The 25,990-nt window shown below is 43.9% G+C and overlaps 1 protein-coding gene across 1 annotated transcript in view; it reads left to right on the forward strand.

Moving 5' to 3' along the window:
- LOC128704202 (uncharacterized) overlaps positions 1-25,990 on the forward strand; it is a 396,156-nt gene that overhangs the window by 150,124 nt on the left and 220,042 nt on the right. Inside the window, exons 9-13 of the mRNA XM_070091735.1 lie at positions 1,705-2,425; positions 2,908-3,030; positions 4,162-4,310; positions 14,905-15,039; positions 17,010-17,132. Of these exons, the coding sequence (XP_069947836.1) occupies positions 1,705-2,425; positions 2,908-3,030; positions 4,162-4,310; positions 14,905-15,039; positions 17,010-17,132 (1,251 nt within the window). The remainder of the gene's footprint in view (positions 1-1,704; positions 2,426-2,907; positions 3,031-4,161; positions 4,311-14,904; positions 15,040-17,009; positions 17,133-25,990) is intronic.

Here is a 25,990-nt window from a genome sequence, read left to right on the forward strand (position 1 = left end):
ACTCACACAACACACAAGACTCACACAACACACAAGACTCACACAACACACAAGACTCACACAACACACAAGACTCGCACAACACACAAGACTCACAACACACAAGACTCACACAACACACAAGACTCGCACAACACAAGACTCACACAACACACACACAATCACACTATCTCACATACAGTCTAACACACACCCACTTACTAATAGTCTCACACACACACACACACACACACACACATACATTACACATCCAAACATTGCCCTAACAAAAGCGTGTTCTGCAACTTGCTTTCTCTTCAGTATTGCTGGTAGCACATTATTTTGAGCACACTGTGGTGTGTTGTGTTGCACTTGCTGCCGGCCATGTGTTGTTGTTCACTGCTTGCGTCCCTGTCATGTGCTCTGAATGTTATCCTTGTTTTCCTAGTAATATCATTTGCCTATTTATATATTCTACCACTGTGGCAGTGAAGAACATTTGATTCTATTTTTGCTTTGCCTATAATGTCTAATTCATATTTAGTGCCCCTTATTGCGTGAAGATATTTCTCATCTGTTATTTTATTTATCTTCTATTTAGGTTTGCTGTGCTTTTTTTTCTTAAAAAAAAATATGAGGTAGCTTGATACTAGTGAAAGTGTTTTTATCTATTGGATTGGAGCTATCTTCCCTTTCCTTGGATCAAGCCTGAATGCCTCCCATTCCCCAAGCGCTGTATGGCCCCTGTGGATTTACCGCTTCTCCATAATTTACATTTTTCCTTGCTTGAGTGTTAATTGTGGCATGGTTGTGTCAGAAACCAGACACAAGTATGGTAGGATTGTGGAGAGTGGAGTCAGAGTGCACCTGTAGATTCCGTGCCACTTTGGTCTTCAGATGCACGATAGAATTGATGAATTAACTAGGTTATATGCCTTCTAAAAGGGAGTAGATGACAATCTTGGGCTGTCAGCAGTTTGAGACCAATAACATGAAAAGAACTTCAACTAGACTTCATTGAATTGAAACTGAGGGAGACTGACACCAGTGAGTCCATCTATCATCATTCTATCATGTAGGAGGAGCCACGTGTCTATGGTGCATCCAACAAATAAGCAGACTCTTGGATGTCACTACCGCCCGGCTCCGGCTGAGTTACAAGTCTCTCTGGGAGGTTAAATCACCACCACCAGATGTAGATGAAACTAAATGTAAATTATGCATGTAGATGAAACGAAATGAAAACTCTGCAAGATGGACAGTTGTCACACCTTGTGTCGTTATGTACTGGAATGCCATAAAATGAATGAATTCAGGGACAGCTCACTCAGAAATGTTCAAGAAATGTCAAAGTATATTACCGACATACCGACAGTGGCATATTACCAACCATTCTGGTAAAATGCCCTGACTTTGCCTCTGTAAATAACGCATAACCACTTAAACTTTTTTTTACAAGCATACCTTGCTACAATACAATGTAATCTTTTTGTAACCTAATTCATGTCTGCATAAATAACTCATTAAGATTGTAACCAGATATAAACAGGTAAATAATTTATTACCACTGTAATTTGTTCAGAACTTTGCGGCCCAATAGAATCAGAAGAACACGAGATCAAATATTACATATAGTCATTTTGAAAGAAAATCAGTATCATTACTGTTCGTGTGAATTCTTTTCTCATCATATTTTTAAAAAGTTTTTAATCTTGAAATCTTTAGGTAAAAACAGACGGAAAGATGGAAAGGACAGGAAAAAGATTATCGATGGAAACAGCGGTCTCATAGAAAATGATCTGAATAGCCGGGATACCAACAGCGACGGACCCAGCATAGCAGCCAGTGAAGGAAATAACAACCAAGATCAGATCGCTAACGATGTCCTACTAAGCATACCTAGAGAACAGAAGAGGAGGAGGAAGAGTGAAGGAAAGCGTTCTAGGGAGAGTCAACCTGGAAATTCTGACGAGGACAGTGACTCATCCAGGACACAACCCCCAGCAACCACAACTACTACTACCACCACCACCACAAGTACAGACACACCTCCCCTCTCCACCGGCTATCCAAAAGACTCTACCTATAGTGCCCCCGAGCCTCGGTACACCATTGAGGGACGAGAACCAGAAGGCACCATAGTAGATTTCATTCCTGAGTCGCCGTACAGAGGCCTCGCTGAGGATGAGTTCCTCACTGATTTCGAGAGAGGTAAAGATACACTTGACGGGGAACACAAGAAAAAGAAGAAAGGCAAGAAGAAGAAGAAGGTTGTTGAAACTCTAGTGGCGCAGGAAGATTTCGGAGACGACGACTACAGTTACCTAGACGAAATGGAAACCTACAATGAGAGTCCCAACACTGAGGGAGAGCTTCCTGAGGGTCTCCCAGAAGGCTACCCTAAAGACAGGCTGTTGGTAGATGGAGGAACTTCCCAGAATACCAGGTGAGATGTCACTTTCCTAGGGTCACTTCCCTTATCTTGAACTCTACTTGCTTTGTGTACCATTACCAGGAAAAAGACCCATTCTACACGAGAAACGTTTTTTTCTGTGGCATTAAGTATATTAGAATGTTTTGTTTAAACCCCTCGAAAATCTCGAATGTTAAGATATCAAACGAACTAAACTTTGAACAAAGTAACTTTGCTTTTAACTTAGGTTTAGAATTTATCAACCGTATGTGAGTCATTAAGGCTGCAAGATATACTATACACCCCCTCCCCCTCACTTAAAAGTCTGTCTACTTTGTGAGATAGACTTTTTAATATAATATCCATACATATAAGCCTCTCACTATATATACCTTGTGACATATATCTCTTGGTGTATATATCTCAAGATATTAACCCCTTGGTGTACATGCCCCTGTGAAATATAAATATGCACCTGTGTGTGTGTTATTTACCTCTTGATGTACCTCTGTTAGGTTTGTTGAGACTGAGGACATCGACTTCACAGAGCTGGACCAGTCTTGTGTCATCTCGGAGGTAGACGCTCTTTACCTGCCACCTCCCAGGGTCAGACATGCCAGAGTCACAGCATACCACACGTAAGTCTTCACTTATACCACACGTAAGACCTCATTCATGCCACATACAAGTCTTCACTCATACTACACACGCCAGTCACATCATTCTACACACGTTTTCGCTCATACCACACATGCCAGTCACAGCATACCACACGTAAGTCTTCACTTATACCACACGTACAACCTCTTTCATGCCACATACAAGTCTTCACTCGTACTACACATGCCAGTCACAGCATACCCCACACACGCCAGTCACAGCTTACCACACACACGCCAGTCACAGCATACCACACACACGCCAGTCACAGCATACCACACACGCCAATCACAGCATACCACACACACTCCAGTCACAGCATACCACACACTCCAGTCACAGCATACCACACACACTCCAGTCACAGCATATCACACACACGCCAGTCACAGCATACCACACACACGCCAGTCACAGCATACCACACACACGCCAGTCACAGCATACCACACACAAGTCTTCACATCATGAGACTCCCGATGGGTTATTTATTCAAGAAATTGGTGCTACCCTTCCCTTCGTCGGATCAAACCTGACAGCCTCCCATTTACCAAGTGCTGTATGACCCTTACAGGTTTAGTGTTTACCCATGATTATGAACTAGGTGTAAATGCAGAATAAACTAGGTGTAAATGTCCCCTCAAGGGAGGCTCCTTGACGCTGGTGAAAGGTTCTTGATCTGGGGAATTGGATCTGTGCTCCGTTTCCCCTGAATTGAACCTGAATTCATTGCATCCCCCTCATGCGCTGTATAATCCTACGGGTTTAGCGCTCCCCATGATAATAGGTGTAAATGTGGAATAAGCAGGTGTAAGTGTAGGATAAATTACTTGTAAATGTATGATATATTAGGAGTAAATGGAAGATAAGCTACGTGTAAATATAAGATAAACTATGCGTAAATTTAGGATAACTTCGTTTAAAGCAGCCTGGCCTAAAATAATTATTCACTATCATATGCTGCTTGGATCGTTCGGAAATTAACGCACGTAAACGTGTTGGAAAACGAACGATGTATTTTGAGAGCGGGTTGTCTTTGCTTATTATCACTGCTGATTATTTTAAAGCTGGCAGTTTCTATAACAATTTTGTAATGTGTTGGTGTGCAGCGTGACCAACCCAGCTCCTCCTAACAACAAGTACGCTGAGGCTGTATATGAGTGTGAGTTTGGCTACAGACTGGGCGAAGACTTCAGCAACAGACTCTTCTGTAGAAGAGACAAGTGGCTGGGTATCCTCCCCACCTGCGTCGCCTATGGTAAGTACCTAAGTTCATCACTAGCTTGTCTTCAGCTCCAAAAATATAATCTCAGTATTATCAGTTTTACTGTGGCGAGAAACTTTTTTTTTTTTTTAAACGTAAGGTCAGATACACAAGAATGAAGGAATACTACAGTAGGCCTGCTGACCTATATTAGGCAGGTCTAACTCTCACCCACTCATTTATCCGTCCAACCTTTATTTAAAGCTGCACAAAGTTCTTGCCTCAGTGACACTACTTGGAAGTTTGTTCCACTCATCTACAACTCTGTTGCCAAACCAGTACTTCCGTATATCCTTTCTAAATCTAAATTTCTCAAACTTTAATCTGTTGCTGCGAGTCCTGTCTTGGTTAGATATTTTTAACACGCTCTTTATTTGTCCCTGTTTTCCAAATACGCATACACTTTAATTATATCCCCACCCCTAATTCTACGCCTTTCCAGAGAGTGCTAGGGTGCCTTTAGCCGATCTTCGTATTCTTGCATTCTCTGGAAGGCACAGTACTATGTTGATAGTGTTTGTTAGTAAACAGGACCCTGGCTCTTGAGTCCCGTATTGATGTTGATAGTAGGCATCAAAATTTTAATCAGGAGTTTAGATAACATTGTAATGATAATGATATATTAAATGAAACCATCATCAGGTTAGTACTTCGCCGAATTTAGCCTTTCACAAAATTTCGTTGTAAATGATTTGTTAACCCAAACTTACATGTCCTTTAATCAACTATATTGCCATGTAAATGTACCCTCAAGTTTCGTCTGAACCTACACTTTATATCCAGGCACCCTCTTTTAGTCTGTATATATAATATAAAATGCACAAGAGGGTGGGTTATTAAATGATAACAGCCGACAAGCATGTAATCAGGTGTCGAACTTGTGGCGCTAAACCTGCTCATATATTAAGCATGTGTCCTGAAACATCCCTATTAAATTCTCATGAATATTATCAGACAGGCATATTATCTTATTAAATCATTATCGATCTTATCGGGGCGCGTAAATGGATCGCCTAGTGGAAGATGCTCCAGGAAGCTCAACATGTTAGCCTAGTAGGAACGTAAGAGCGAGTTAGTTTGGGAGTCATTAAGACATCAGCTCACTTGCACATTAATATCAAGATTACTTGAATCTCTTCAGTGAGGATTAAAGTAGACTGATATGTATAAGCACCGAGAGGAACACCTCTCTATATATTGTGGGTTTTACCATACATCTTGAAATTTTCTTTTGTTTAGCAAAGCGTATTCACAATAGGATGTCTCCTACGCTTTTAATTATGCTTACTACATTGCTGTACAGTAACTATGTAACGGAGAACCATCTACAGTTTTGCTACTACGTAAAATGTGTACTAGTTTTCATGGTTTTATGTGTATGATTCAACTCTTAGAGTTGTGTAGGTTAGTTGATTGTGATTAGGAAAGTTAGTCTTCAAAATTCCACAATTTGTACACTTTTTTTTCAGAGTAGTAATATAAATTGATCTGTAACTTATTGCTTTCGCTTGTAGAATGAGCACAGAGGGCACGTATGTAAAATCCTTGAACAGACTTTATATGAAAGGACCTTTCAGGTATAAAGCCTTGACAGGCTACACACCGTGACCGCCTAGTCCCAGCTGAGTGTTTGTACATCTCGCTGCTCACAGCAAATCATGGCCGTTTCTCCGCCCACCCGTGTTTCTACCATGAACTAGTAATTATCTTGCTCCACAATGTTTTAATGCGACGGGATCAATTATTGTGACTTATCCGGCAGGCAGGTTATGCTGTTGCAACTACCTCTCACACCTGAAACTTCGACAAGGATTCCTATTCTATTTCGAGTGTTTTTTTCAGAAAACAAATGTATTAGAAAAGCTTGATTCATATCAATTTTTTTACATTTTGTAAGTTTAAGTCGAGTACTTGCGGCTTCTCTCCTGCCTTGATGTACTTTTTTTTCAATTCTCATGACGTTGCATTTGTTCGGGTTGAGGTCAAGAAACCATTTGTTAAAAAAGATTCTGTCCGGAATATTAACCCAGAGGATTAATAACTGAGGATAACCCAGTATAGTCAGGTCGTCATAGAGAACTGTCTCATTTCCACTGGATGCGACCCACACTAGTTGCCTTACATATATGCTTATACTTCAGTACTGATAGTTGAATAGGGGCAACAGGTTTAAGGAAACGCCCAACAAAAAATTTTCTCGTGCCGGGAATTGAACTCCGGTCCCTCAGAATTAGACACAGGTGCAATTTCTGGCCTAATCTCTGGTGTGGTTCTGCACCAAATGCTTTCATGCAATCCACCCAAACCCTGCCTTTCTCGATTTATATCTATGGCTCTGTCATAAAACTCCAGAAAATTTGCATGACAGGGTTTTCCATTCCTGAATCTTGCTGGTTTTCTGTAAAGAATCATTCTAAGTGCTCAAGTGTCCTTTTCCTTACCATCTTCTCCAGAGAACAGTAAATAATGGGATACCGAAACAATGAATAAGCAGAAAAAATGGACGGAAGATCGAACTGCTGCCTTCATCCTATACATACTCTGTATTTGACTGAGAAGTCCCCTCAAGGAAGGTTCCTTGATGTTGGTGAGGGGCTCTTGATTTAGGGAATTGGATCTGTGCTCCAGTTCCCCAAATTAAGCCTGAATGCCTTCCACATCCCCCCCCCAGGCGCTGTATAATCCTCCGGGTTTAGCGCTTCCCCCTTGATTGTAATAATAATTGACTGAGAAGCTTATCGTATAGGCGGAACACTTCAGCAATAGATATATCCAACTGTTGTACATGTCTTACTCATCAGCTTGTCGGTATTTTATACCATTTTCACCACGTTTTATCTTGATAATAACAATACTTTAAGACTTATTAGAATGCTGAGTTAACTGTCAGCATTGAATTGAGCTTAGAATTACTGGCAGACCCCAGACCTAAAGTACTTGCATGACTGGAGCAGTAATTGTCTTGTACTCACCTAAGGGGTGTGCCCCTTAGTAGTAGTAGCAATAGGAGTAGTAGCAGTATAGGAGTAGTAGCAGTATAGGAGTAGTAGCAGAAGTAGTAGTAGTAGTAGCAGTAATGGTAGCAGTCTAGCAATAGTAGTATCAGTATAGTAATAGTAGTAGCAGCAATATAGTAGTAGCAGCGGCAGCAGTAATAGTAGCAGTATAGGAGTAGCAGTATAGCAGTAGTAGCAATATAGTAGTAGTAGTAGCACTACTACTAGTAGTACTACTGGTAGTAGTAACACCAGCCGTGGCAAGGCAAGGGGAGAGATCCATAAAAGGACTGTGAAAGAAATAGGAACCTACTGTGCAAGCTGGTTATCGTAAATTGAGAGGTGCCATACATGGCCAGGTGTGGCCACAGGTAGCAGCTATGCATGGCTAGGTGGTGGCCACGAGGGAGCAGCCATACTTGGCCAGGTGGTGACCATGAGGGAGAACCATACATGGCCAGGTGGTGGCCACGAGGGAGCAGCCATGCATGGCCAGGTGGTGGCCACAGGTAGCAGCTGTGCATGGCTAGGTGGTGGCCACGAGGGAGCAGCCATATTTGGCCAGGTGGTGACCATGAGGGAGAACCATACATGGCCAGGTGGTGGCCACGAGGGAGCAGCCATACATGGCCAGGTGGCCACAGGTAGCTATACATGGCTAGGTGGTGGCCACGAGGGAGAAGCCATACTTGGCCAGGTGGTGACCATGAGGGAGAACCATACATGGCTAGGTGGTGGCCACGAGGGAGCAGCCATACATGACCAGGTGGTGGCCACAGGTAGCTATACATGGCTAGGTGGTGGCCACGAGGGAGAAGCCATACTTGGCCAGGTGGTGGCCATGAGGGAGAACCATACATGGCCAGATGGTATCCACGAGGGAGCAGCCATACATGGCCAGGTGGTGGCCACGAGAGCAGCCATACATGACCAGGTGGTGGCCTTGAGGGAGCAGCCAGACATGACCAAATGGTGGCCATGAGGGAGAACCATACATGGCCAGGTGGTCACGAAGGAGCAGCCAGACATGGCCAGGTAGTGGCCACGAGGGCCACACGCTACTACCAGCCTAATAATACAACAATATTTCCGTTCCACGTTACTCATATCTTTGAGCATTGCAGTGATTATTTCGATATTTTTCCTGCACAGGCTGTAGAACACAGGATATATACATGCATGTGTATATTATGCACAAAGAGTACATATACACAGACGGGACGATACCAAAATTTTTGCCGATATCGATACCCCATTTTCGGCCGATAGCAATACTTTTCCTATATATATTTTTTTTTTATTTTTTAAATTATAATGACTAATGAACAATGGGTATTCAATAACTATTCCACAATGGATAGTAAATAATACAAGAAACTTAAAATAAATTTCTTTGGGATAACGTCATTACTCAGTACTTGGCCTGTGGTGCATGTTACTGGTTGTGTGTGTGTGTGTGTGTGTTAGTTACCATTTTGTCCTAGGCACATGTCGATTAGACACTAGGCCTGTTTTATCGGTGTGTGTGTGTGTGTGTGTGTGTGTGTGTGTGTGTGTGTGTGTGTGTGTGTGTGTGCGTGCGTGTGTGCATGTACGTGTATGTGAGCTGAAGAGCTGCAATATGCATCCCATACTCATCCTTTGGGCCGTGGTTAATTTACCGCGGCACATTATGCTGGGATGCGATAAAATCAATGAAGTCGGAGATAACTCACTCACAAATGAATGTGTGTGTGTGTGTGTGTGTGTGTGTGTGTGTGTGTGTGTTAGTTACCATTTTGTCCTAGGCACATGTCGATTAGACACTAGGCCTGTAGTGTGTGTGTGTGTGTGTGTGTGTGTGTGTGTGTGTGTGTGTGTGTGTGTGTGTGGTGTGTTGTGTGTGTGTGTGTGTGTGTGTGTGTGTGTGTGTGTGCTCCCCTATTTGCGCTCACCTATTGTGGTTGCAGGGGTCGAGTCATAACTCCTGGCCCCTCCTCTTCACTGATCGCTACTAGGTCCTCTATCGCCCTGCTCCATAAAATGTACGAAACCTCTTAAAACTATGTATGGTTCCTGCCTCCACTACGTCACTAACCAGACTATTCCACTTCCTGACAACTCTGTGACTAAAGAAATACTTCCTAACATCCCTTTGATTCCTCTGAGTCTTCAACTTAAAATTGTGACACCTTGTTTATGTGTCCCATCTTTGGAACATCCTGTCTGTCTACCTTGTCAATTCCTCACAGTATTTTGTATGTCGTTATCATGTCTGCCCTCTAGTGTCGTCAGGCCAATTTCCCTTAACCTTTCTTCGTAGGTCATTCCCCTTAGCTCTGGAACTAGTCTGGTTGCAAACCTTTGCACTTTCTCTAATTTCTTGATGTGCTTGACCAGGCGTGGGTTCCAAACTGGTGCTGCATACTCCAGTATGGGCCTGACGTACACGGTGTACAGAGTCTTGAACGATTCCTTACTGAGGTATCCGAACGCTATTCTCAGGCTTGCCAGGCGCCCATATGCCGCAGCAGTTATCTGGTTGATGTTGTGCTTCAGGAGTTGTGCGGTATTATACTCGCCCCAAGATCCTTTTCCTTAAGTGATGTTTACAGTCTTTGGCCACCTAGCCTATACTCTGTCTGCTGTCTTCTTTGCCCTTCCCCGATCTTCATTATTTTGCATTTGGCGGGGTTAAATTCGAGGAGCCAGTTGTTGGACCAGGCTTTCAGCCTGCCCAAGTCTTTTTGTAGTCCTGCCTGATCCTCATCCGATTTAATTCTCATTAATTTCACGTCATCTGCAAACAGACACTTCTGAGTCTATCCCTTCCGTCATGCCATTCACCTATACCAAAAATAACACTGGTCCTAGGAGTGACCCCTGTGGAACCCCGCTCGTCACAGTCGCCCACTCTGGCACCTTGTTAAGTACCATGACTCGTTGCCTCCCTGTCCGGTATTCTTCTTTGATCCATTGCAGTGCCCTTCCTGTTATGTATGCCTGATCCTCTAGCTTTTGCACTAATCTCTTGTGAGGAACTGTGTCGAAGGTCTTCTTGCAGTCCAAGAAAGTGCAATCTACCCATCCCTCTCTCTCGTGTCTTCCATTACCTTGTCATAAAACTCCAGTAGGTTTGTGACACAGGATTTTCCTGCCCTGAATCCGTGCTGGTTGTCGTTGTTGAGCTTGCTCCGTTCTAGTTGCTCCACCACTCTCCTCCTGATAATCTTCTTTATGACTTTGCATATTATACATGTCAATGACACTGGTCTGTAGTTTATCGCCTCGTGTCTGTCTCCTTTCTTATAAAATGGGGACTACATTTGCCATCTTCCATACCTCAGGTAGTTACCCAGTTTCAATGGATGTGTTAAAAATTGTTGTTAGTGGCACACATAGCACCTCTGCTCCCTCTCTAAGAGCCCACGGAGAGATATTGTCCGGTCCCACCGGCTTTGAGATATCAAGTTCACTTAGCAGCTTCTTCACTTCCTCCTCGGATGTGTGTATTTCATCCAGAACTTGTTGGTATATCCCTTGTTGGTGTACCCTCCTATTCTCATTTCCCACAGTCCTTTCTGTCTCCACTGTAAATACTTTCTTAAATCTCATGTTGAGCTCCTCACATACTTCTTGGTCGTTTCTTGTGAGCTCCCTACCTTTCTTCAGCCTGATTACCTGGTCCTTGACTGTTGTCCTCTCCTGATGTGGCTATACAACAGCTTCGGGTCAGACTTACCTGGAGTTTACCTGGAGAGAGTTCCGGGGGTCAACGGCCCCGCGGCCCGGTCTGTGACCAGGCCTCATGGTGGAACAGGGCCTGATCAACCAGGCTGTTACTGCTGGCTGCACGCAATCCAACGTACGAGCCACAGCCCGGCTGGTCAGGTACCGATTTTAGGTGCTTGTCCAGTGCCTGCTTGAAGACAGCCAGGGGTCTATTGGTAATCCCCCTTAGCAGACCTGCGTGGGAAGGTTCTGGCGACTGCTGGCAACTGTTTACAACATGAACATGAACTTGACTTTCGATGCTATGTCGTTTTCGTACTGTCTTTTGTGTGTGTGTATTTTATTTATTTATGTATTTATTTATTTTATGTATGTATTGGGTGAAAATAAGTTTCTCTCATTAGATATTATCATTATTATGATCCCGTAGGGATCATGAAGTGCCTGAGTAATGGGAGGCAATCAGGTTCTTTCCTTCTTAGGAAAGGACTAGTCCATTGCCTTAGTTCAGTCGTGTTCTGTCCGAGAAAGGAGAGGACAAGTGTAGTTAGTGCCTTAGTTCAATTAGTTTCTATACAAGGTACGAGGGACTAGTCCAGTTTCTTAATACTGAAGCGCTCGGCAACTAGGACCTCACCCTCCCTCTCTTGGTAGGCTCGCACGATACACTCGTCTGACTGCGTCTTTTAATATTTAAGTAATTATTTTTAATTGCTGTTGATGACGTGAGCAGCAGGTAAGGCATGTTAGGCCTCACCTACATATTTGTTCACCACGCGATAACTACCCATAAACACACTTGAAATAAAACTTTATTGCCTGTCTTGAATATCAGATTAACTTCTTGTTGACACCACGTATATGGTCTGAGAGGATATTTTTATTTTGACGACTGGCACTTAAAGAACCTCCATAATTGGCCGTAAGAGGTATAAAAGACAAAGAAATTTTAAACCAGACGCAAAGTTAGTGAACACCTTTTTTTTTTAGACTGTTTCACTTGGTGACTAAGCTTTTTGAATTCTGTAGAGAGGAACCGGGGTTCGATTCCTGACGAGTGGAAACGTTGCGCATGTTTCCTTATACCTACTGCCCCTGTTCACCTAACAGTAAGTAGGTACCTGGGCGGTAGCCCACTGTGTCATTACATTTATGGTATATAATAACGATAAGGTAATACCAATTCGTGAGTCACTTCCTGAGGGAGAGGATTAAAAAGACCTCACTGGAAAGTCTTATGACATGGCTTATGTAGGCCACTAACCCTCCTGATTAATAAATCCCAAAAAAAAATTCAACATAGGTGGAGAGGTGTGGACAACTGTAAATATCAAATTAAGTTTACCTAGCAAAAGGTCTGTACGATGGTGTCCTTTGTGATGATTGAAGTTGATACTACTAGCTTCTGATCTACGTCATTCCAATATGTGTAGGAACATAGAACCCTGAATTCACGGTTAATGCCCGGAAGAACATAGTGAAAATATTATGATTACCTGTGTTAGTCACAATATTTTGTTTTATTACCACGGACACCACGAATTTACGGGGATGGAGGAATTTTCATCTTGTCAAGTTCCTCTTGCTCGGCAAATTCCTGGACCTGCTCTTTACTGTTGTTTACTTTCTCAGGACACATGCACCACTCCTACAGTTTCCCCTTTATACTCCCACTTTTTCCAGTTATTCTCTATAAATAGTGTCCATTCTACCTCTGTGTTTTTGTTTAGGTTAGGGAAGGTTTGTCAGGAAACAGGACAAGTGTTTCCAGACGCTGGTCTTAGTCAAACGATGACCCACCGCTAGAGCTTTTGGTCGTCTGACCGAGGTCTTCCACTGGCTTACCGGTCCACTCCTTTAAAAATTATGGTTGATTTATTTTTTACTGTTTTTGTTTTGCTGCCTCCATACCCTTAATTGTTTTTTCCAAATACACTAACAAAAACAATAACTGCAGAATCAGTAGTACGTGCTTAAATGGTTACAGTGCTCTGTAAATATCACTACTACTACCTCTATATGGGCTTCGTACTTGTTTTGAGTATATCGCAATTATAATGAAGAATAATTAAGTGATAACGTATGAATGGCTTGTCTCAAGAAAATATAGTCAGTAACAGGTGTGGGTATTATGTTCGCGATACGAGGATGCTACAAGAACTACACTGACACAATCTTTGAGGAAGATGGCTGAATGTTACCTGACTTGCAGCTTAACTATCCCCAACAAATTGCAGCAGACCGCAAGTCACATCAGCGACTGAGCTCCATTAATCAGATACTCAACCAGAGCGGCTCCTGGGCTTCCTTAAACGAGGCTCCTCATACAATATTCATGATGCAATGTGACTCACACCTCTTGGCTGCCATTTTCCCGGCTACAATTCCTGCGAGACGCCCTCAGTACTTAATTATCTCCACGTTCAAGTTTTCCTTACAGCTTCACAAAGTTCCCTATGAGAGAACTAGCTTCGGTCGCAGCGCGATCTGAGAGAGGTATCCCACATATCCCATTAATCCAGCCTAATGTACTTCAATGCATAAGTTTCTAATCCAAGCAAATATCACCAGTAAATATTGGAAGCCTATAAGAGATGTTATTTTAAGAAAACATTTAAAATCTTCCACTTCAATAAAATTGGCAAATTGTTCCCTACACAACCCAGTTAATTTTTTTTTTAAGCTACATGAGGGTGAAGCCGAGCAGAAGATGCAGTCTCCAGTTATTACATAGAAAATTTGTTCAGTAAAACTGGCATATTAAAATTTACACATCCTAATAACAATTGAACCTTTATTTGAGCACACAACTCCTTTACTGACATGCTTCAGAATCCCACAATTCCAAGTTTATTATGTTGGTAAATTGGCGAACTTGGAAATATTCAACCTAACCTTAGAGAGCATTGTCAATTTCATTAGAAGTATAAAGCTTCAAGCTGTTCAGATGAGGCATGCTTAAATTATTTCACGAAAACAATACCGTACCATTTTTAAAAATGAAATTTGTCTGCTGTGAGGATGAGAAACAGTAGAGGCGCAAGGGAAGCGCCTTTGGGGGCTGAGCTTTTGTCTTCGCTAATGCTAGATTTTGCTCTTGTTACTAATGTTCTTTGTGTCTGTTGTACGTTTAACCCTAATGTGTGTTCGACCGGCTTGATTTGTCACACTGTTGTACACCTTTGTACCACTTCTTTGTCCCTTCTTTGGATCTGCTCGTTTCTCTCCCTTCGTCTTTAAAAGAATACTGTTCGTTTTCCATACGCCTGCTTTCTCGGTAGCATCACGTTCCTTTCACATTTTACTCAGAGCATAACGGTTTTGCACATCTCTAGGTGGAAGTACCTGCATTCCTTTTCGTTTTCTGAGAGGTGATCTGGATTCTCATGTTTATCATTCCCTCGGCATATTTCGCCAGTTTGTTTCTTGTTTTCTTGCTATTGTCACCTCTTCCTCATTTGTGTTTTAATCAGTCTTGCATTCTTATATTTGTCTCTTCTTTCTTGTCCTGAATATTTGCCTCCAACCTTGATTCTCCTTCATTGTATATTTCTCACAAGCGCCTCAGGAAATTCCTTGTTATCTGGGTTTGTGAATTTCCATACTTAACCTGTCCAGCTTTCCATCTCTAGGGCAAAGCCAGTCCCCATTTTTCTAATTTCTTGCCATGTTTTAGCTGGTGTATGTTCCATAGTCTTGGCACTGCATACATGGCTGTGACGCGTCGTATACAGGGTTATGAATGTCTCTTTAAAGAGGTTCCGGAAAACTAATCTTATGGCTGTATGTTCACTCACAGGATGTACGGTGCTGCCTTATAAACTCGCCCCTCTGGGCAAAATCTGAATAAATATTCAATCCTGCCAATTATCCCTGGGCAGCTCACCAGGCTAGCAGCGGGGAGTGTGGATCTGACAACGGCGGGTGTCAGCAGATATGCGAGCCCACCAGTACTGGCAGGCAGTGTCTCTGTTACAAGGGCTTCACGCTAGCCCAAGACGGCATATTGTGTGAAGGTAAGTCTTCATGGGACCTTGCACTTGGCCTCAACAACTTCTTTTGTCAAGGTAAGTCTACTGGGACCTTACTTGCCCTAGACAAATTCTTGTCAAGGTAAATTTAGTGGGACCTTATTCATGTTAGTTTAATAGCTTTAATATGCGCCCCAAACTAATTCTGTGGGTGGTAGTCAAAAGATTACAGAGGCACATAATGGGTCCGGGAACTGGGCCCCCAATATTTTGATAATTAAGAAAGTTAGTGATAATTAATTATACCACTGCGCAAGACGATAGGAGTTCGTCTCGCTCACGACTGCTCCGCTTGGGATAATTCTTCAAGGAGGTGCCTGGAGTTTTACGACTCATCGCCACGAGTTCAATCCCCACCCGTGGTATTTTTTTTATAAGGTGCCTCATTGCAAGTGAAACGCTCTTTATCCAATTAATAGGAGTTGCCCTTCCACCTCCCTGGGCCAAACCTAAATACTCCCTATTTCGCAGGCGGTGTAATATATGACTCCTACATGTTTATAACTTTCCCATGAACATAACAGTCTAGCAGATAAGTTCACTGGGGCTTCACACTTGGCTGAAGACATCTGCTTTTCTCACAGTAGGTCCCCCAGGACCCCTGATGTATGTATAACTACAGCCGGCACCTTAGTTCCTAGTTACTAATTATTCTCTGATTGACTGATGTGAAAAAAATGTGATTCGGGTCTGGGAGCTGGTCTCCAGTATTCCGTTAACTAAGCAGATTACATCATAGTATCTCGGTGTATATACACAAAGAATTTAATGCCTATGTTAAGGATTAAAGTATTCCTGACTGGTGGTAAATAAGTTATAAACAGATTCATTGACTCTAGTGTAGTCGACAAACTTTAGACTTTCTTAACTATTAACAAAATATTGGATACTGGAACACATTTCCTGAATTTGTGCGTGTGCTTATGTAATGCTTGCACTACCCTCCACAGGAGAACTATAAGATAAGATAAGATAAGATAAGATTTCGTTCGGATTTTTAACCCCGGAGGGTTAGCCACCCAGGATAACCCAAGAAAGTCAGTGCGTCATCGAGGACTGTCTAACTTATTTCCATTGGGGTCCTTAATCTTGTCCCCCAGGATGCGACCCACACCAGTCGACTAACACCCAGGTACCTATTTGCTGCTAGGTGAACAGGACAACAGGTGTAAGGAAACGTGTCAAATGTTTCCACCCGCCGGGAATCGAACCCGGGCCCTCCGTGTGTGAAGCGGGAGCTTTAGCCACCAGACCACCGGGTGAATAATGTAACTATCAAACTAACAAAATAAGACTTATCAAGTTTAATGCCAAAAGTTACACTTCATGTGCCTCTACGATCCTTCAACAATTTCATCCTGATGACAGTTGTTTCCTACTGCCTAATTTAGATTTTTATCTGATGCTCTATGATTTGAATAATCACAGCTAGACTGTATTAGCCAATATGATATAAAAACCACTTAAATAGAAAGCAAGAGATGAGTTGGTTATTTCGATATCAAGTCTCCATTCAGTAGAAATATAAAATTGTTCTTTCTTACTTTTCATAAGTGAATTTACATTACACACACCTGTATTGAGTTTTTTTTTTTAGTTAGAACTCTACAATAATATTTAGTAGTATCTAACTACATGAAAATAAGTCAGCATATTACAAAATTAATATATTTTCAGGTTTAGTAAAACGTAGTGAATTTTGAGTGATTTTTCCTTAAGATAGTTGGAGTATTAGGTGTTCCCTTAAATTGCTAGCTAGTATTTATTTGTCTAGCAATTAATAAGTATAAAATTTAAGCAAATCATTCACTTCTATTTGAAACACTACATGAGAGACATAAGTACGTTTTGTACTATTTTTTTTAATCATTACTCAGTATTTCTGAACGTGATTCTTTTACATCATCCTGTTTGATATATATTTTACTAATATGTTTTATTTGCGTGATGTGCAGATGTGGACGAGTGTGAGGTGAATAATGGTGGTTGTGAGGGTGCCTGCATCAACAAGATGGGTTCCCACCAGTGTCGCTGTACTCGAGGCTACAGTCTGGCTACCAACGGCAGGTTATGTATTGGTGCGTCTCATTTTCTGTAGATTACTCTAACTTGATTACAAAAGCTTTACTTCTCCATGTATAATGTACATGGGACAGTTACACAGATTAAAGTAAGTCACAATGATAGTTTACTTGTACCATCTGAGCAGCTATTTTAAGTTTATTTTGCATCCCTGCTCATCCTGAGAGCAGTAGCCAAAAAAAAAAAAACAGGATTAAAGAGGTCACAGTGGGTCTTTATTATAATCCCAGTGGTCATTGTTACTTAAGTATAAAAGAAATATTAGGCATTTCGTATACTACAGTTAAACACACACACACACACACACACAGGAGGTGAAGAAACTGCTAAGGGACATCGATACCTCAAAGGCAATGGGACCGGACAACATCTCTCCATGGGTCCTTAGAGAGGGAGCAGATATGTTGTGCGTACCACTTACCACAATCTTCAACACATCCCTGGAAACTGGGCAACTACCTGAGGTATGGAAGACGGCAAATGTAGTTCCCATTTTCAAAAAAGGAGACAGAAAAGAGGCACTAAACTATAGACCTGTGTCATTGACGTGTATAGTATGCAAAATTATGGAGAAGATTATCAGGAGGAGAGTGGTGGAGCACCTGGAACGGAACAGGAGTATAAATGCCAACCAGCACGGATTCACGGAAGGCAAATCCTGTGTCACAAACCTTCTGGAGTTTTACGATAAAATAACAGAAGTAAGACAAGAGAGAGAGGGGTGGGTTGATTGCATCTTCTTGGACTGCAAGAAGGCCTTTGACACAGTTCCTCACAAGAGATTAGTGCAGAAGCTAGAGCATGAGGCGCATATAACAGGAAGAGCACTGCAATGGATCAGAGAATACCTGACAGGGAGGCAACAACGAGTCATGGTACATAATGATGTATCACAGTGGGCACCTGTGACGAGCGGGGTCCCACAGGGGTCGGTCCTAGGACCAGTGCTATTTTTGGTATATGTGAACGACATGACGGAAGGGTTAGACTCAGAAGTGTCCCTGTTTGCAGATGATGTGAAGTTAATGAGGAGAATTAAATCTGATGAGGACCAGGCAGGACTTCAAAGAGACCTGGACAGACTGGACACCTGGTCCAGCAAATGGCTTCTCGAATTTAATCCTGCCAAATGCAAAGTCATGAAGATAGGGGAAGGGCACAGAAGACCACAGACAGAGTATAGGCTAGGTGGCCAAAGACTGCAAACCTCACTCAAGGAGAAAGATCTTGGGGTGAGTATAACACCGAGCATGTCTCCGGAAGCACACATCAATCAGATAACTGCTGCAGCATATGGGCGCCTGGCAAACCTGAGAACAGCATTCCGACACCTTAGTAAGGAATCATTCAAGACACTGTACACCGTGTATGTCAGGCCCATACTGGAGTATGCAGCACCTGTTTGGAACCCGCACTTGATAAAGCACGTCAAGAAACTAGAGAAAGTACAAAGGTTTGCAACAAGGTTAGTTCCAGAGCTAAGGGGAATGTCCTATGAAGAAAGATTAAGGGAAATCGGCCTGACGACACTGGAGGACAGGAGGGTCAGGGGAGACATGATAACGACATATAAAATACTGCGTGGAATAGACAAGGTGGACAAGGACAGGATGTTCCAGGGAGGGGACACAGAAACAAGAGGCCACAATTGGAAGTTGAAGACACAAATGAGTCAGAGAGATAGTAGGAAGTATTTCTTCAGTCATACACAGAGTGAGAGGGGAGGATGAACCAGCAAGATTGGACCTTGTGTTCACCCTGGGCAGCTCAAACATTGAGGACATCAAGTATGAGAGTCCCCTAGGAGCTAGCGACCACGTGGTTCTGAGCTTTGAATACATAGTAGAGCTGCAAGTGGAGAGAGTAACAGGAGTCGAATGGGAAAAGCCTGACTATAAAAGAGGGGACTACATAGGGTTGAAGAACTTCCTGCGGGAGGTCCAGTGGGACAGAGAACTGACAGGAAAGCCAGTAAATGAAATGATGGAATATGTAACAACAAAATGCAAGGAGGCAGTGGAAAGGTTTATTCCCAAGGGCAACAGTAACAACGGGAAGACCAGAACGAGCCCCTGGTTTACCCGACGGTGTAAGGAGGCAAAAACAAAGTGCAATAGAGAATGGAAAAAGTACAGAAGGCAGAGAACACACGAAAATAGGGAGATCAGTCGCAGAGCCAGGAATGAGTATGCACAGGTAAGGAGGGAGGCCCAGCGACAATATGAAAATGACATAGCATCGAGAATCAAGACTGACCCGAAACTGTTGTATAGCCACATCAGGAGGAAGACAACAGTCAAAGACCAGGTGATCAGATTAAGGACAGAAGGTGGAGAACTCACAAGAAATGATCAGGAGGTATGTGAGGAGCTGAACAGGAGATTTAAGGAAGTTTTTACAGTAGAGACAGGAAGGGCTGTGGGAAGACAGCATAGAAGGGAACATCAAGAGGGAATATACCAACAAGTGTTGGATGACATACGAGCAACCGAGGAGGTGAAGAAGCTCCTAAGTGACCTTGACACCTCAAAGGCGATGGGACCGGACATCATCTCCCCATGGGTCCTTAGAGAAGGAGCAGAGATGCTGTGCATGCCTCTAACCACAATCTTCAACACATCCCTTGAAACTGGGCAACTACCTGAGAAATGGAAGACAGCTAATGTAGTCCCCATATTTAAGAAAGGAAACAGAAACGAGGTGCTAAACTACAGACCTGTGTCTCTGACATGTATTGTGTGCAAAGTCATGGAGAAGATTGTCAGGAGGAGAGTGGTCGAACACTTGGAAAGGAACAAGATTATAAATGAAAACCAGCATGGGTTCATGGAAGGCAAATCTTGTATCACAAACCTCCTGGAGTTTTATGACAAGGTAACAGAAGTAAGACACGAGAGAGAGGGTTGGGTAGATAGCGTTTTCCTAGACTGCAGGAAGGCCTTTGACACAGTTCCCCACAAGAGATTAGTGCAGAAGCTGGAGGATCAGGCACATGTAACAGGGAGGGCACTGCAATGGATCAGGGAATACCTGACAGGGAGGCAGCAACGAGTCATGGTACGTGAAGAGGTATCACAGTGGGCGCCTGTGACGAGCGGGGTCCCACAGGGGTCAGTTCTAGGACTCGTGCTATTTTTGATACATGTGAACGACATGATGGAAGGAATAGACTCTGAAGTGTCCCTATTCGCAGATGATGTGAAGTTGATGAGAAGAATTAAATCGGATGAGGATGAGGCAGGACTGCAAAGAGACCTGGACAGGCTGGACATGTGGTCCAGTAACTGGCTTCTCGAATTCAATCCAGCTAAATGCCAAGTCATGAAGATTGGGGAGGGGCAAAGAAGACTGCAGACAGAGTATAGGCTAGGTGGACAAAGACTACAGACCTCACCCAGGGAGAAAGACCTCGGGGTGACCATAACACTGAGCACATCACCGGAGGCACACATCAACCAAATAACTGCTGCAGCATACGGGCGCCTGGCAAACCTGAGAATAGCGTTCCGATACCTTAATAAGGAATCGTTCAAGACACTGTACACTGTGTATGTTAGGCCCATACTGGAGTATGCAGCACCAGTCTGGAACCCACACCTGGTCAAGCACGTCAAGAAGTTAGAGAAAGTACAAAGGTTTGCAACAAGGCTAGTCCCAGAGCTCAGGGGAATGTCGTACGAGGAAGGTTGAGGGAAATCGGACTGACGACACTGGAGGACAGAAGGGTCAGGGGAGACATGATAACGACATACAAGATACTGCGGGGAATAGACAAGGTGGACAGAGATAGGATGTTCCAGAGAGGGGACACAGGGACAAGGGGTCACAACTGGAAGCTGAAGACTCAGACGAGTCACAGGGACGTTAGGAAGTATTTCTTCAGTCATAGAGTCGTCAGGAAGTGGAATAGCCTAGCAAGTGAAGTAGTGGAGGCAGGAACCATACATAGTTTTAAGAAGAGGTATGATACAGCTCAGGAAGCAGAGAGAGAGAGGACCTAGTAGCGATCAGTGAAGAGGCAGGGCCAGGAGCTGAGTCTCGACCTCTGCAACCACAATTAGGTGAGTACACACACACACACACACACATAAACATACAAATACATACACACACACACACACATACACAAACATACACACACACACACACACACACACACACACACACACACACACACACACATACACACACAAATACACACACACACACACACACACACACACAAATACACACACACACACACACACACACACACACACACACACACACACAAATACACACACACACACACACACACACAAATACACACACACACAATCACACATACACACACACACACACACACACACACACACAGAGTTCCGGAGTGTGTACCTCGACCGAGACAGAACACAGGACGAAAGGAAGACAATGAAAGAGAGAGTTCAAAAACGAAAGGAGAAATGGGAGGAAATGAAAAAGGAGAGCAGAATAACCCAGGATCAAATGGAAGGACAAGCGCACCCCCCAGAAACACCTGCAGAAGGACTCCAGCCACGACACCCCCAAGGCAACTGAACATTCCAAACCAACCATCATACACCGATCCCTCTGTTTCCACCCCCCGCACCACAGTTACAGTATTAGAACAGAAGTTGAAGGTTTGGTACACAAATGCAGATGGATTAACGAATAAACATGAGGAATGGCAAGAAAGAATCAATGAGAAGTCCCCAGACATCATAGCAGTTACAGAAACAAAACTCATGGAGACAATAACAGATGCAATCTTCCCACCAGGATACCAGATCATGAGGAAAGATAGAAGGGGTAGGGGGGGAGGTGGGGTTGCTCTGCTCGTAAAAAACAGATGGAAATTCGAGAAAATGGAAGGAATAGATGAGACAGGAGAAAGAGACTACATAGCAGGTACACTTCAGTCTGGGGAACACAAAGTGGTCATTGCAGTGATGTATAATCCACCACAGAACTGCAGGAGGCCAAGAGAGGAATATGAAGAGAGCAACAGAGCAATGGTGGACACACTTGCTGAGGTGGCAAGAAGAGCTCACTCCAGCAGAGCAAAGTTGCTGGTTATGGGGGATTTCAACCACAGGGAGATTGACTGGGAAAACCTGGAGCCACATGGGGGTCCCGAAACATGGAGAGCCAGGATGTTGGACGTGGTGCTGGAAAACCTCATGCACCAACATGTTAAGGACACTACCAGAGTGAGAGGGGAGGATGAACCAGCAAGATTGGACCTTGTGTTCACCCTGGGCAGCTCAGACATTGAGGACATCAAGTATGAGAGTCCCCTAGGAGCTAGCGACCACGTGGTTCTGTGCTTTGAATACATAGTAGAGCTGCAAGTGGAGAGAATAACAGGAGTAGAATGGGAAAAGCCTGACTATAAAAGAGGGGACTACATAGGGTTGAAGAACTTCCTGCGGGAGGTCCAGTGGGACAGAGAACTGGCAGGAAAGCCAGTAAATGAAATGATGGAATATGTAGCAACAAAATGCAAGGAGGCAGTGGAAAGGTTCATTCCCAAGGGCAACAGTAACAACGGGAAGACCAGAACAAGCCCCTGGTTTACCCGACGGTGTAAGGAGGCAAAAACAAAGTGCAATAGAGAATGGAAAAAGTACAGAAGGCAGAGAACACACGAAAATAGGGAGATCAGTCGCAGAGCCAGGAACGAGTACGCACAGGTAAGGAGGGAGGCCCAGCGACAGTATGAAAATGACATAGCATCGAGAATCAAGACTGACCCGAAACTGTTGTATAGCCACATCAGGAGGAAGACAACAGTCAAAGACCAGGTGATCAGATTAAGGACAGAAGGTGGAGAACTCACAAGAAATGATCAGGAGGTATGTGAGGAGCTGAACAGGAGATTTAAGGAAGTTTTTACAGTAGAGACAGGAAGGGCTGTGGGAAGACAGCACAGAAGGGAACATCAAGAGGGAATATACCAACAAGTGTTGGATGACATACGAACAACTGAGGAGGAGGTGAAGAAGCTCTTAAGTGACCTTGACACCTCAAAGGCGATGGGACCGGACAACATCTCCCCATGGGTCCTTAGAGAAGGAGCAGAGATGCTGTGTGTGCCTCTAACCACAATCTTCAACACATCCCTTGAAACTGGGCAACTACCTGAGAAATGGAAGACAGCTAATGTAGTCCCCATATTTAAGAAAGGAAACAGAAACGAGGCACTAAACTACAGACCTGTGTCTCTGACATGTATTGTGTGCAAAGTCATGGAGAAGATTATCAGGAGGAGAGTGGTCGAACACCTGGAAAGGAACAAGATTATAAATGAAAACCAGCATGGGTTCATGGAAGGCAAATCTTGTATCACAAACCTCCTGGAGTTTTATGACAAGGTAACAGAAGTAAGACACGAGAGAGAGGGTTGGGTAGATTGCATTTTCCTAGACTGCAGGAAGGCCTTTGACACAGTTCCCCACAAGAGATTAGTGCAGAAGCTGGATGATCAGGCACACGTAAAAGGAAGGGCACTGCAATGGATAAGGGAATACCTGACAGGGAGGCAGCAACGAGTCATGGTACGTGAAGAGGTATCACAGTGGGCGCCTGTTACGAGCGGGGTCCCACAGGGGTCAGTTCTAGGACCAGTGCTATTTTTGATATATGTGAACGACATGATGGAAGGAATAGACTCTGAAGTGTCCCTGTTCGCAGATGACGTGAAGTTGATGAGAAGAATTAAATCGGACGAGGATGAGGCAGGACTGCAAAGAGACCTGGAGAGGCTGGACATGTGGTCCAGTAACTGGCTCCTCGAATTCAATCCAGCCAAATGCAAAGTCATGAAGATTGGGGAGGGGCAAAGAAGACCGCAGACAGAATATAGGCTAGGTGGACAAAGACTACAGACCTCACTCAGGGAGAAAGACCTTGGGGTGACCATAACACCGAGCACATCACCGGAGGCACACATCAACCAAATAACCGCTGCAGCATACGGGCGCCTGGCAAACCTGAGAATAGCGTTCCGATACCTTAATAAGGAATCGTTCAAGACACTGTACACTGTGTATGTTAGACCCATACTGGAGTATGCAGCACCAGTCTGGAACCCACACCTGGTCAAGCACGTCAAGAAGTTAGAGAAAGTACAAAGGTTTGCAACAAGGCTAGTCCCAGAGCTCAAGGGAATGTCGTACGAGGAAAGGTTAAGGGAAATCGGACTGACGACACTGGAGGACAGAAGGGTCAGGGGAGACATGATAACGACATACAAGATACTGCGGGGAATAGACAAGGTGGACAGAGATAGGATGTTCCAGAGAGGGGACACAGGGACAAGGGGTCACAACTGGAAGCTGAAGACTCAGACGAGTCACAGGGACGTTAGGAAGTATTTCTTCAGTCATAGAGTTGTAAGCAAGTGGAATAGCCTAGCAAGTGAAGTAGTGGAGGCAGGAACCATACATAGTTTTAAGAAGAGGTATGACAAAGCTCAGGAAGCAGAGAGAGAGAGGATCCAGTAGCGATCAGTGAAGAGGCGGGGCCAGGAGCTGAGTCTCGACCCCTGCAACCACAATTAGGTGAGTACAATTAGGTGAGTACACACACACACACACACAAATACACACACACACACACAAATACACACACACACACACACACACACACACACACACACACACACACACACACACACACACACACACACACAAGCGGGGCCAGGAGCTTGGACTCGACCCCTCCAACCTCAACTAGGTGAGGTGAGTGTGCGCATGCACACACACACACACACACACACACACACACACACACACACACACACACACACACACACACACACAGCGGGGCCAGGAGCTTGGACTCGACCCCTGCAACCTCAACTAGGTGAGGTGAGTGTGCGCACACACACACACACACACACACACACACACACACACACACACACACACACACACACTAACCTAACCTAACCAAACACATTAGCTCATAAATCCCCCACCACACACATTTTTACGATAAGCTGAAGCAGCTAGAACATCCCAACAGGATAAAAACAAAATGGGCTCTCAAAAGGGAGGACATAAAGACAAGGGAACCGATGATGGCTGGTCAGAAAAGGAAGAATGGGTAGAACGGCTCAAGAACAAAATGGAACAACAATGGGAGAAAAGGTTAAACGAGCTTTGCAATAATATGTTAGAGCAAATATCTGCAGAGAGCAAGAAGTGGGAATCACGAGCTGTAGTAGCTGAGGCAAAGATACAGAGATTGGAGAAAGAAATGGATGTGCTGAAGCAGGATCTAAAGATGAGGGATGTGCTGAAGCAGGATCTAAAGATGAGGTCCGAAAGGAGCAAGATGACTGAAATGGGAACATCAGCAGGCAGCGAGGGGGCTGAAGGAGGGGATGGATCTAAGCAGATTATCAAAAAGTGTTCCTCAATCGAGACAGAACACGAAAGGAAAGGGAACAACTGAAAGTGAGAGCAAGACAGAACCAGTGGAAGGAAAAAGAGACAGGACAGGCAACGACAGACAAGAAAACTCAGCCTTTGGGGGAACATCAAACACAAATGCTTACAGAAACCTCTCAACCCCTGTCACCACATATCAACCAAACACAGTAGACAGAAACGAACCTCACTCCATAGCCACCCCCCCCTAAGCACTAATTCCACAGTCACAGCAGCCTCCCATAATATTGTGCCCTACCTCCCAGCCTGCACCTTCCTCTTCCATCTCCCAAAATACAGTAATGGAAAAGAAGCTAAAGGTATGGTACACCAATGCAGATGGAATAACAAATAAGAGTGAAGAGTGGCAAGAATGCATCATTGATGCATCACCTGACATTATAGCACTAACAGAGACA

The sequence above is a fragment of the Cherax quadricarinatus genome, chromosome 37 (genome assembly GCF_038502225.1).
Source record: "Cherax quadricarinatus isolate ZL_2023a chromosome 37, ASM3850222v1, whole genome shotgun sequence".
Taxonomy (NCBI): Eukaryota; Metazoa; Arthropoda; class Malacostraca; order Decapoda; family Parastacidae; genus Cherax; species Cherax quadricarinatus.